Source organism: Cetorhinus maximus, chromosome 2 (assembly GCF_964194155.1).
Source record: "Cetorhinus maximus chromosome 2, sCetMax3.hap1.1, whole genome shotgun sequence".
Lineage (NCBI taxonomy): Eukaryota > Metazoa > Chordata > Chondrichthyes > Lamniformes > Cetorhinidae > Cetorhinus > Cetorhinus maximus.
The window spans coordinates 45,637,633-45,651,389 of NC_135880.1; the positions used below are offsets into that span (position 1 = coordinate 45,637,633).

The window sequence follows — 13,757 nt, forward strand, 5'->3', positions numbered from 1 at the left end:
GCAGTGAAGTGTCTAGATATGTGCTTAACTCTTAGGAGTGGGACTTGAATCCACGGCCTACTGACTCAGAGGTGAAAGTGAGCTAAAATTCAAAATTTTGAAAAGGTTTGAGAGAGTACATAGTGCAAAATTATTTCCATTGATTTTTTTTTTTATTTGTTCATGGAATGTGGGTGCCACTGGCTAGGCCAACATTTATTGCCCATCCCTAACTGCATTTAAGAATCAACTACATTGCTGTGGGTCTAAAGACACATGTAGGCCAGACCAGGTAAGGATGGCAGATTTCCTCCCCTAAAGGACATTAGTGAATCAGATGGATTTTTCTGACAATCAGCAATGGTTTTGTGGTCATCATAAGACTTTTAATTCCAAATTTTTATTGAATTCAAATTTCGCCATCTACCATGGTGGGATTCGAACCCAGTTCCCCAGAGTGTTACTCTGGGTCTCTAGAATACTAATCCAGTGACAATACTACTATGCCACTGCCTCCCCAATTAGGGCATCAAATTAAATTAGTACGATAAGCATAAAGGAAAAAGGTATTTCCCCCCCACAGAAAGGGTTATTAAATTATGAAATGTAATGCAAATGCCGACTGAAATGGAATCAATCATCAAATTTCAGATGGAGTTAGATAACCTCCTGAAGAAAAAAGTAACGAGTGCAGGGAAAGGACAGAACGCTGGGGTTAGAATTGTTATCCAAAATTCAGAGCCAGCTCCAACCTAGGCCAATTAATTGGAACACAACTTGTATTTATACAGTATCTTTGACATAGAAAAACAAACCTAAGGTGTTTCATAGGAGCGTAATCAGAAAAAAAACAGGCACCAAGCCAAAGAAAGAAATATTATGAAAGGCAACTAAAACCTTCGACAAATATGCGCGCTTTAAGGAGGGTCCCAAAAGAAGTCAAGACAGGTAGAGGCACAGAGGTTTAGGGAGGGAATTCCAGAGCTTAGGGCCTAGATAGCTGCAGGCATGGCCAGCAATGGTAGAGTGAAGGGAGTGGGAAATGCACAAGACTCGACTTGGAAGAATGCAAAGTGCCCAGAGGGTTGGAGTGCTGGAAGATTTTACAAAAACAATTATATTTGAGCCCATGAAGGAATTTAAACATAAGGATGAAAATTAAGATGTTCCGTGTCTGGGTGCCAATGGAAGTCAGCGCAAAAGTGTGATGTGTGAACACATTTTTGTGTGGACTGGGAAACAGGCAGCAGAATTTTCAATGAACTGAGGTTCATGGGAGATGAAAGATAGGAGGCTGACATAAGAACACTAGAATTTTTGGATGGCACCAAGATTGCAAACAAACTGATTGAACATGAGACAGTAACCAGAAAGGGGGATAAGAGCAGTGGCAAGGGTGCAGAACTTATTTCACATGAACTAAACATGCTTGATACATACTAAACATTAGCCAGATGGACACATTCATCAAAATTATACCAGGCCTAGGTTTAAATTAGGAAATGAGCTTGGGGTGTATTCCCTTTAAGTTCAGAAGGTTGAGAAGTGATCTAATTAAAGCCTTCAAAATTATGAAGTAATTTAATTGTGTAGGAACAACTAATCATTTCCTCTGCTGGAGGAGTAGAAAAGAGGGAGGCACAAACATAAAATTAGAGCTAGGCATTTTAGGAGTAAAATTAGGAAGAGCTTATTCACATAAAGACACTCCTGAACTCTCTTCCCTAAAAGCCTGTGGATGCCGGGTCAATTGATATTTTCAAGAATGAGATTGATAGATTTTTGCAACATAAGGGTATTGAGGGACATAGAGCAAAGACAGGTAAATGGAGATGAGGTAAAGATGTGAGATGGTCAAATAGTATGGGCTTGAAAAGCTGAATGACCTACTCTTGTTCCTATGCTGTAGAGAAGATGAGCATAAATTTGGGAGGCAACAACACATTCGAGGACTTTGGAAAGAAAAGGCACATTGGAGTTGGACCGTAGTCTGCAAGGACAAATGTGCTCGATGGTGGTTTCTTTGTGGGCAAATGTGATGTCAACAGTTTTGAAAGTGACGTGGACAGTGTATAGAGAGAGGGAGCCACTTACAATATAATTAGCATGGGGACCAGAAAGGAAAGTTGGGTTGCCAGCATTTTAGTGCCAATGCACCAAAATATCAGGAGATAGGTTGCATAAACAAGACAAACTCTGAGACAGAATGAGGAGAGACAGGAGAGAATCTAGAGAATGGTGCAAGAAACAGTAACTTGTCCTGATCCACAAATGCTTGCATTCATACCTGACTAATAGGATTTTGATCAAAATATTCTTCTACAAAGTATTCCAGCAACTGCAAAAAAAGGGAAAAAAACTGATTTAGAAGTGGTAAAATACTGCAGATGTCTAAAATCTGAAATAAAAACAGAAAATCTGGAACTACTTAGACAACATCTGTAATGAGAGAAACAGAGTTAACATCTCAGGTTGATGACCTTTCATCAATCTGAAACATGTTCCAATGAAAGGTCATTGACTGAAACTTTAACTTTGTTTCTTTCTCCACAGATGTTGCCTCACAAGCTGAGTATTTCCAGCATGTTCTGCTTTTATTTCTGATTTTGAAGTTGTTTGCTTGTTAAACTGTAATATAAAGCTAATAGTATGCACAAAGTACAAGCCCAAAAAAACTCATGTCCATTGACAGCGATGTTGCACAGCCTTGCTGCAAGCTTCTAATTGCGGCATGAAAACTGGTACGCTGACAAACACAGGAAAAGAAATCTGGCTCTAGATTTAAACCATCTGGTTCCACTCCAAACGGAACATTTTAACCAGGCCAAACTCCCCTAATAATATGTAGCAGAACTGTACAGACCAGAAATCTCTCATTCCTTGCCTAGTCTATGCTATCCAGTACATTTGTGTAGATTGTTAGGTGAAGCCAGGACCAGGCACAGCTACTCTGTCTTTCTCTCCACAAATGCTGTCAGAACTGCGGAGTTTTTCCAGCAACTTTTGTTTTTGTTCTAGGCACAGCTATGATGCTCTTGAATTGTGAAATAGCTTGACAAAAATCACCATGACAAATGGCTATTTTTTTTTCATTTACAGAATGTGGGCTTCGGTGGCTGGGCCAGCATTTATTGCCCATCCCTAGTTGCCCTTCAGAAGGTGGTGGTGAGCTGCCTTCTTGAACTGCTGCAGTCCATGTGGTGTAGGTATACCCACAGTGCTGTTAGGAAGGGAGTTCAAGGGTTTTGACCCTGTGACAGTGAAGGAACGGCAATATATTTCCAAGTCAGGATGGTGAGTGACTTGGAGGAGAAATTCCAGGTGGTGGTGTTCCTGTCTATCTGTTGCCCTTGTCCTTCCAGACGGTAGTGGTCATCGGTTTGGAAGGTGCTGTCTAAGGAACCTTGGTGAATTCCTGCAGTGCACCTTGTAGATGTACACACTGCTGCTACTGTGGGTCGATGGTGAAGGGAGTGAATGTTTGTGGATGTGGTGCCAATCAAGTGGGCTGCTTTGTCCTAGATGATTTCAAGCTTCTTGAGTGCTGTGGGAGCTGCACTCATCCAGGCAAGTGGGGAGTAATCCATCACACTCTTGACTTGTGCCTTGTAGATGGTGGACAGGCTTTGGGGATTCAGGAGGTGAGTTATTCGTTGCCATTTGAGCAAGGTATTACACTTTTGTTCTGTAGAACTATACCTGTGCAGCAGTTAAAACCTGCAGAAATACAGTGAAGCAATAGGAAACAGTGAGGCACCCTGAGTTCAGCTCCCCACAATTTTGTCCTCTTAACCCTAGAAGGATGAAATATCTGTATTCCACTCCCTCTCTGTCACATTCAAGCAAACAATTTCATGAAAATAAATTGCAGTTCCCCTAGTAAACAGTAGATGCACCCTGTGACGTGGTACTCAGCCACACGGAGCAGGCAATCTCAGGTTTGGTCCAACTTTCTGCTGAGTTAGTTAATCGGAGGCAAGCCAGTGGTGAAGGTGCTACAACTGATCCAACATAATAGGTTTAGTAGAAGAAGCAAATCAATTATCCAAAGTTTGTGTTCCTCATCAGCAAACAATCGCCTGCATTGTAAAGTACACAACTGGATGTCAGCAGCAACGGAGGATTAAGCTCAGCTGTAATGCCCTCCTTACACACCAGCATCCCTGCTTACTCTTATGGCCTGACCCAAACATTGGTTACCATCAGTCATAGAATTATACTTCAGTATAAGTGAGAAAATTACGTTTGTGGAAAGCAAAACTTGTAATGCTGTTAATTAAGATTCCATTCCTCCTCCACCCAGAAAAAGACACATGATGTCTGCCAAATCTTTAGTTAAGGTTTTAGTAACCCAAATAATTTGTTTCAAACTACTGCACAAATTCTGCTTCTGCACTGAGGGCCATCTGGCAATCTTCCTCCCATTTAATTTTATGCATGGAAATCTGTAGCCGAATCAGAAAATCAAAGCCATTAACTTTATCTCTTCCCAATTTCTTAGCCTAACAAAACCTTTCCCATTGCACTGGTATAAAACAGATCAATTCATCAGGATAAGTAACACAAAAGGGGGAGGTGGTGGTTCATGCAGGATGAATACAATAGCAAATACAAAGCTCAAAAGTATTAATTTTTGTTCCACGTATTTTCAATTACAAATCAGAGAGCTTTTCATACTTAAAAGTTACAATGTTGGGAGATCATCCAATGTGCTATTAAAATGAAAAGTGACTGATATGATCTATAAATATTAAAAATGAGAGGTCCCCAACATAACGATTTTAATTTACCTTTAACGTTGAGGTAAGTCGGTTCGGTTTCAAATCCTGATCTTCCATTGATCTTGACATGTCTATTATCACATACATGTGCCGCATCTATAAATTGGAAGATCAATCTAAGAGAAACCACCCTGCAGAATATCTTACAACAATAACAACTTGTATTTACATAGCACCTTTAGTGTAGTGAAAGGGTTCAGGGTGCTTCACAGGAGCATTATGAAACAAAATTTGACAACAAGTTACATATTAGGATAGGTGACCACAAGCTTGGTCACAGAGCTAGGTTTTAAGGAACATCTTAAAGGTGGAGAGAGTGGCAGAGAGAGATTTAGGCAGGAAATTTTAGGTAGGGGGTCTTCACAGTTGAAGGCACAGCCACCCAGTGGTGGAGTGAATAAAATTAGGGAAGCTCAAAAGGCCAGAATTGGAGGAATGCAGATATCTCAGGGTTGTAGAGCTGGATGAAACTGCAGAGTTAGGGAGGGGCGAGGCTATGAAAAGATTTGAAAACAAGGACAAAAATTTTAAAATAGAGGCATTGCTCAACCAAGAGACGAGGTAGGTTAGGAGTACAGGGCAGATGGACGAATGGGACTTGGTGCAAGTCAGGACATGGGCAGCAGAGTTTTGAAATTACCTCAAGTTTACAGAGCACAGATCATGGTAAACTGGCCAGGAGCACATTAGAATAGTCAAGTCTAGAAGTAACAAGACATGGATGAGAGCTTCAGCAAGCCGATGAGTTAAGGCAGGGTGGATTTCAGCGATATTGCATTTGTACAGTACGCAAACTGCAGTTTGATATAATTCTGTTTTTCAGAAAAAAATGACGACAATCCACTTAATCATTTTTGGTTAGAGATCACATGTAAATGACTTACCATTCCAAGTCTAACTTGTCCATGCTGCTCAAATACTCTACAAGGAAGGAAGGAAGGAAGGAGAGACAAGATTACTTAAAGAGAAACTGCACCAAATTAAAGTCAGGATCCTCCAGTGGCACACTGATAAATAAACTCATTTTAAAATGAAGAAGGGCTTAATGGATAGCGTGTACAATAAAAAGACTCTGATTGGAGAATCAGTGAAGAGGAGGGTCTTGGGAGATTAGAATTTCACAACATAAAATGAGGCCATTATGCCTGCAGGACTCCCTGAAAGAGCTAATATCAAATAAAAAGCTCTGAAGAGGTGTCATATGGACTTGGAATATTAGCTCTGTTTCTCTCTCCACTGATGCTGCCAGACCTGCTGAGTTCTTCCAGTATTTTGTTTTTATTTCAGGTTTCCAGCATCTGCACTACTTTGCTTTTGTATCCCTGAAAGAGCTATTGACATAGTCCATTCCCTTTCTCCACATCTATTTAACATTTTTTATTTTTCAAATATTCATCCACTTTTAAAAGTTATTATAAATTCTGATTAACATTTGTTATATAGTATGTATCTGTAATATAGTATGAATAGTATGTAAGTAAAGTTGTCTTTCTTCCTTTCTTTTAAGATATAAACTGCTTTCTCTTTTCAATAAAGTTTTCTTTTTATATCAATTATAATTGTTATATCATTATCATTATTCAATATTCAATGAAATTGTTGTTTTAAAACACTACTTGGCATTGTCACTCATTCCTGCTATGTCTAGAGTATGGCTTCAAACCTAAGTGAGACTCCACATGGGACTCTTATACCCTTACAACATTTTGTACTAAATTTAATGTCAAATTCCCCAATCAAGAATTAAAATGCATTCCCTGGTCTATTTGGCTATTTATCATTCATCTGTTACTACATTTAGTTGTCTCACACGCTGTAGTGTTAATTTAAAGTCTTGTGAGCATCAAGCACATGGGTCACGCTCAATTCCACAGTACACAAAAAGAATTCTTATGCTATTGTACTTCAATAAAGGTTACCTTTTTCTTTTTTCTTTGAAGAGAAGATCATCAACAGTAGCTTTAAGAGAACCTGACTCATCTTCTTTCAGGACTTCCCTGCAAACAGAAGTAACAGTGGGAGGAATTTCTAATATTGATACAAGAGATTCTAAGCAAAGGCAAAGCTTTACTTTATTAGATAGGGCATTCAAATGCTGTATTTCGGATGATCTAATTTGGCTACAATCATTTAAAATAGGGTATTGAATAAAGCAAATAACTGTAAATGTCTGATGTTGAATGCTTATTCATTCAGTTAGTAGCACGATTGGTTCAAAGTCAGATGATTGTGCAATTAAGCCTCAATAAAGGCTGAAGCATAGAATACAGTTTGACATTTAATTCAATATTGAGGTGGGAGCGCATCACAGAATTGTTACAGCACAGAAGGAAGCCATTTGGCCCATTGTGTCTGAGCAGGCTCTCCATACAAGTAATTTACCTAATGCCACACCCCACGTTCTCCCTTTAGCCCTGTACATTCTTCCTTTTCAGATAACAACAAACCTGCCTTGAACACACTCTCAGGCAGTGCATTCCAGATCCTAACCACCCGCTGCATGAAGAAGTTTTTCCTCATGTTACCTTTGCTTCTTTTGCCAATTACCTTAAATCTGGTTCTCAATTCTTCCATCAGTGGAAATATTCTTTCCACACCTATTCTGTCCAGGCCCCTCATAATTTTGAATATCTCTGTCAAATCTCCTCTCAACCTTCTCTTCTTCAAGGAAAACAGTCCCAGCTTTTCTGATCTACATAACTGAAGTTCCTCATCCTTGTACCATTCTCTTGAATCTTTCCTGCATTCTCTCTAATGCCTTCACGTCTTTCCTGAAATATGGTGCCCAGAACTGGACGCAATACACCAGCTGAGGCTGAACCAGTGTTCTATATGCAAGTTTAATATAACTTCATCGTTTTTATACTCTGTGCCCATTCTGAAAAAGTCCAGGATGCCAGACGCTTCATTAAACCCCACTGTCCCAATCTGTCCTACCACCTTCAATGATTTATGCATGTATACACCCCAGTCCCTCTGTTCCTGCACCCCATTTAGAATTGTACCCTTTATTTCATATTCTCTCTCTGCATTCTATCAAAATGAATCACTTCATACTTCTCTCCGCGGAATTTCAAGTTTTGAAGATCTACACCATCCTCTTCATGGTTTACAATACTTCCAAGTTCCATATCATCCCCAACTTTTGAAAATGTGATCTGTACACCAAGGCCGAGGTCATTAATATGTATCAGAAAGAGTAAGGATCCCAACGCTGTTTCTTGTAACTTGACAAATTTTGTATCCGTATTGCTACTGTCTCTTTTATTCAATGAGCTATAACTCAACAAGTCTGTTGTGTGGTATTTTATCAAATGCCTCTGGAAGTCCATTTACACCATATCAACAGCATTACCCTCATCAACCCTCTCTGTTAACTCATCAAAATAAATCCAGCAAGCTGGTTAAAGACAATTTACCCTTAACAAATCTGTGTGGCTTTCCTTAATCAACACACATTTGTCCAAGTGACTATTGATTTTGTTCTGAATTATCTTTTCTAGAAGCTTCCCCACAAGGGCCGGCTTGTAGCTGCTGGGCTTATCTTTATACCTTTTTTGGAACAAGGGTGTAACATTTGCAATTCTTCAGTTCTCTGGCACCATTCCAAGTCTAAGGAAGACTGGAAAATTACAGTCAGTGCCTCTGCAATTTCCACTCTCACTTCCCTCAGTATCCTTGGATGTATCTCATCCAGTCAAGGTGCCTTATCAACTTTAAGCACAAACAGCCTATGCAATACCTCCTCCTTATCAATTTTAAACCTTTCTAGTGTCTGAATTATCCCCACTTTCACCATGTCCTGGGTAACACCTTCTTCCTTGGTAAAGACAGATGCAAAGCATTCACTTATGCCTCGTTTTGGTCCCTAACCAGCTCTACTCCTCCTTTTACCACCCTATTATTATTTATATGCCTAGGGAAGACTTTGGAATTCCCTTTTATGTTAGTTGCCAGTCTTCTTTTCATGTTTCTCTTATTTGCTTTATCAATTCCCCTCTGAACCTTCTACATTCAGCTGGATCTAGATTGCATTGTCCACCTGACATTTGTCATAAGCACACCTTTTCTTCTCTATCTTAATCCCTCGTCTATCAGCCCGGGAGCTCTGGATTTGTTTGCCCTGCCTTTCCACTTCCAAGAGAATAAAAATTGCCTGTGCCCGAACTCTCTCCTCTAAACGCAGCCCATTGTTCACATACTGTTTTGTCTGCCAACCTTTGACTCCAATTGATCTGGGCCACATCCATTCTCACCCCACTGACACTGGCTTTCCCCTAGTGGCTTTCCTACTCTGGGTTGTTCTTTGTCCTTTTCCATAACCAGCCTAATCCTTATGATACAATGATCATTGTCCCTTAAATGTTCTCCTACTAACACTTGATCCACTTGGCCCTCCTCATTCCCAAGAAACAGGTCCAGCAATGCCTCCTTTCTCATTGGACTTGAAAAATACAGCCGTAGAAAATTTTCCTGAACACATTCCAGGAACTCTTGCCCCTCTCTGCCCTTTCCACTACTGCTATCCCAACCTATATTCAGGTAATTAAAGTCTCCCATTATAACCAATATATAATTCTTGCACTATACAGTTTCCTTGAAAATTTGTTCTCTATATTTTTCCCAATGGTTGGTGGCCTATAGGCTACACCGATCAACATAATTGCACTTTTTGTTCCTTAGCTCAAGACAAATAGATTCCCTCTGGGACACCCTCTCTCTCTAGCACTGCAATATTCCCCATGATCAATGCAGCCACCCCTCCCCTTTTCCTTCCTTTCTTCTCTTCCCTGAACACCTTGTATTCAGGAATATTTAACATGCAGTCCTGTCCTCCTTTGAGCCAAGTCTTTGTTATAACCACATTATCACATTTCCACGTGGCAATCAGCTCACCAGTCTTACTTACTACACTCCATGCACTCACATACATGCACAGTAACCTTAATTTAGACTAATGTCCCTAATGTACCACCTTTCAAGTGAGTTATTAAATGGACCCCACATCTGCCTAAGATGGGATTTAAAGATCATGTGGCAATATTCAAAATCGTGTGGAAATTCTCAATTTTTAACACATACCAAGTCCGTTCATAACCTCCTTCCCAACGTTTGGTTTTTTCTGGCTCATCATACATTTTTTCAGGGAGTTTGTTTGATAACTGTTACCTTTAAAATAAAAAAAAGGTTGCTAAACATTGCATCTTCTCTGTACTGTCCACAAAGAATAACCATAACGCTCCCTCTACTCCACTTAAAAGAACACTTCTATTTCCCATACAGTCACTCAAAAAATGTAGAAATGAATACAATTCCTCAATCTCTGGCTAGACTCACACTTCTCCAGAGCTATGAAGGTCAGGGAAATTTTAAGAGCAGGATTTGTAATCAATATTGGTAAGATTTTTTCAAAAAAAATGAAAAGTTCTGATCTTCTTGTAATCCAAAGAGTTTATCCAGTCAGGAGCTTAGCCATATAGGCCAAGGAAGTCCCATGTTTGTGCTGATTTACTTGACTTTAGATGGGCAGCTAAAGGCCTGCTACAAATGTCATCAATCCAGATTAGCTGTTATACTTCCAACACCAATTAGTCTACCTGCTAACACTCACTATCTATATCTACACATCAGTAATAGCAACTGAGACAAGAAACAAAAGGTGATCAGGCTTTATGGAACTGTATTCCAAGGAGTTGATGGCTTCAATACAGAAGGCAGGGAGGCAAAATTGGTGCAGAAATTTGTCAAGGAGAAATAAAAGCAGATATGGTGAGGCAGAATTTATCCAGTAGTCCAGCAACAAAACTCACAGGATCCACAATCTCTGCTTACCCCATAGCCCCTGGCTAATCCCACAGATCCATAACTCCACAGCCCTCGTCCCTCCCCCCATCCCTGACCTTTCCCCCCAGCCCCCCGTCCCCCCCATCCCTGACCTTTCCCCCCAGCCCCCTGTCCCCCCCATCCCTGACCTTTCCCCCCAGCCCGTCCCCCCCATACCTGACCTTTCCCCCACGTCCCCCCTCCCTCCCCCCTCTCCCAGCCCCCTCCCCACCTCTCCCAGCCCCCTCCCCACCTCTCTCTCCCAGCCCCCTCCCCACCTCTCTCCCAGCCCCCTCCCCACCTCTCTCTCCCTCCCCACCTCTCTCTCCCAGCCCCCTCCCCCCCTCTCTCTCCCTCCCCACCTCTCTCTCCCAGCCCCCTCCCCCCCTCTCTCTCCCTCCCCACTCCCAGCCCCCTCCCCCCCTCTCTCTCCCTCCCCACTCCCAGCCCCCTCCCCCCCTCTCTCTCCCTCCCCACTCCCAGCCCCCTCCCCCCCTCTCTCTCCCTCCCCACTCCCAGCCCCCTCCCCCCCTCTCTCTCCCTCCCCACTCCCAGCCCCCTACCCCCCTCTCTCTCCCTCCCCACTCCCAGCCCCCTCCCCCCCTCTCTCTCCCTCCCCACTCCCAGCCCCCTCCCCCCCTCTCTCTCCCTCCCCACTCCCAGCCCCCTCCCCCCCTCTCTCTCCCTCCCCACTCCCAGCCCCCTACCCCCCTCTCTCTCCCTCCCCACTCCCAGCCCCCTCCCCCCCTCTCTCTCCCTCCCCACTCCCAGCCCCCTCCCCCCCTCTCTCTCCCTCCCCACTCCCAGCCCCCTCCCCCCCTCTCTCTCCCTCCCCACTCCCAGCCCCCTCCCCCCCTCTCTCTCCCTCCCCACTCCCAGTCCCCTCCCCCCTCCCAGCCCCCTCCCCCTCCCCCCTCCCCCCTCCCAGCCCCCTCCCCCTCCCCCCTCCCCGCCCCCTCTCCCCCTCTCAGCCCCCTCCCCCCCTCTCAGCCCCCTCCCCCCCTCTCTCCCTCCCCGCCACCTCTCCCCCTCTCAGCCCCCTCCCCCCCTCTCTCTCCCTCCCCACTCCCAGCCCCCTCTCCCCCTCCCCACTCCCAGCCCCCTCTCCCCCTCCCCACTCCCAGCCCCCTCTCCCACTCCCAGCCCCCTCTCCCCCTCCCCTTTCCCCCCCAGCCCCCGTCCCTCCCCTTTCCCCCCCCCCAGCCCCCGTCCCTCCCCTTTCCCCCCCCCCAGCCCCCGTCCCTCCCCTTTCCCCCCCCCCAGCCCCCGTCCCTCCCCTTTCCCCCCCCCCAGCCCCCGTCCCTCCCCTTCCCCCCCCCCCAGCCCCCGTCCCTCCCCTTCCCCCCCCCCCAGCCCCCGTCCCTCCCCTTCCCCCCCCCCCAGCCCCCGTCCCTCCCCTTCCCCCCCCCCCAGCCCCCGTCCCTCCCCTTCCCCCCCCCCCAGCCCCCGTCCCTCCCCTTCCCCCCCCCCCCCCCCCCAGCCCCCGTCCCTCCCCTTCCCCCCCCCCCAGCCCCCGTCCCTCCCCTTCCCCCCCCCCCAGCCCCCGTCCCTCCCCTTCCCCCCCCCCAGCCCCCGTCCCTCCCCTTCCCCCCCCCCCAGCCCCCGTCCCTCCCCTTCCCCCCCCCCCCAGCCCCCGTCCCTCCCCTTCCCCCCCCCCCAGCCCCCGTCCCTCCCCTTCCCCCCCCCCCAGCCCCCGTCCCTCCCCTTCCCCCCCCCCAGCCCCCGTCCCTCCCCTTCCCCCCCCCTTCCCCCCCCCCCCAGCCCCCGTCCCTCCCCTTCCCCCCCCCCCCAGCCCCCGTCCCTCCCCTTCCCCCCCCCCCAGCCCCCGTCCCTCCCCTTCCCCTTCCCCCCCCCCAGCCCCCGTCCCTCCCCTTCCCCCCCCCTCCCCTTCCCCCCCCCCCAGCCCCCGTCCCTCCCCTTTCCCCCCCCCAGCCCCCGTCCCTCCCCTTTCCCCCCCCCAGCCCCCGTCCCTCCCCTTTCCCACCCCCCAGCCCCCGTCCCTCCCCCCAGCCCCCGTCCCTCCCCTTTCCCCCCCCCCAGCCCCCGTCCCTCCCCTTTCCCTCCCCTTTCCCCCCCCAGCCCCTGACCTTTCCCCTGTCCCTGACCTTCCCCCCCCAACCCCGTCCCTGACCTTCCCCCCCAACCCCGTCCCTGACCTTCCCCCCCCGACCCTGACCTTTCCCCCACAGCCCTCATCCCCCCCCAATCCATCCCCACCCCCCCCAATCCATCCCCACCCCCCCCAATCCATCCCCACCCCCCCCAATCCATCCCCACCCCCCCCAATCCATCCCCACCCCCCCCCCAATCCATCCCCACCCCCCCCCCAATCCATCCCCACCCCCCCCCCCAATCCATCCCCACCCCCCCCCCAATCCATCCCCACCCCCCCCCCAATCCATCCCCACCCCCCCCCCAATCCATCCCCACCCCCCCCCCCAATCCATCCCCACCCCCCCCACCCCCAATCCATCCCCACCCCCCCCCCCAATCCATCCCCACCCCCCCCCCCAATCCATCCCCACCCCCCCCCCCAATCCATCCCCACCCCCCCCCCCAATCCATCCCCACCCCCCCCCCCAATCCATCCCCATCCCCCCCCCCAATCCATCCCCATCCCCCCCCCCAATCCATCCCCATCCCTGACCTTCCCCCCACCAGCCCCCGTCCCTCCCCCAGCCCCCGTTACTGAACCCCTCCCCTCCTCAGCCCCCGTTCCCCCCTCCCCCACGTCCCCTGTCCCTGACCCCCAGCCCCCATGGATCTCTATCACCAATCCCCACCCCAATCTTTCTCCTCCGCTCACCCTGGTTCCGTTTAACTGACTGACTCCTCGCATTCCCCCCCGGACCAACTTTAAAGTCACACCAAGCAGCCACTCACAGTGTCGCACACAAACACATCCGCACTCACACACAGGAACAGGCTAAAGGTTCCGCCTGGAGGCGGGGGAGTCATTGAGCTGTGCGCGTGAGCAACCACCAGAGGGAGCAATAGAACTGAAGTCACTTCCAAATCTCAAATAGTCCTCATTAGGATGGAAATATCTTAATGAGTTCAGAAATAATCATTATTTACACACTATATGATGTATGTGATTCTGCAAAGTTGTACTTCTATTTAAAATATGACAAATGTATGAGTGAGTAAAGAATAAAAAGATATTTCAATGGA

At 47.2% G+C, this 13,757-nt stretch overlaps 1 protein-coding gene across 3 annotated transcripts in view; it reads right to left on the minus strand.

Moving 5' to 3' along the window:
* Positions 1 to 13,499, minus strand: part of gtf2h2 (general transcription factor IIH, polypeptide 2) — a 38,617-nt gene extending 25,118 nt beyond the window's left edge. The window contains exons 1-7 of one of the 3 annotated variants that reach the window (XM_078564286.1): positions 13,390 to 13,419; positions 10,372 to 10,460; positions 9,843 to 9,929; positions 6,680 to 6,757; positions 5,645 to 5,681; positions 4,770 to 4,856; positions 2,267 to 2,317 (exon numbers count right to left, since the gene is read on the minus strand). In XM_078564286.1, the coding sequence (XP_078420412.1) occupies positions 2,267 to 2,317; positions 4,770 to 4,856; positions 5,645 to 5,681; positions 6,680 to 6,757; positions 9,843 to 9,898 (309 nt within the window). In that variant the 5' untranslated portion in view covers positions 9,899 to 9,929; positions 10,372 to 10,460; positions 13,390 to 13,419. Of the gene's footprint in view, positions 1 to 2,266; positions 2,318 to 4,769; positions 4,857 to 5,644; positions 5,682 to 6,679; positions 6,758 to 9,842; positions 9,930 to 10,371; positions 10,461 to 13,389 lie in introns of all 3 variants that reach the window. The other 2 variants (XM_078564296.1, XM_078564278.1) reach the window with 2 other exon arrangements.
* Between the last annotated feature and the right edge of the window lie 258 nt (positions 13,500 to 13,757).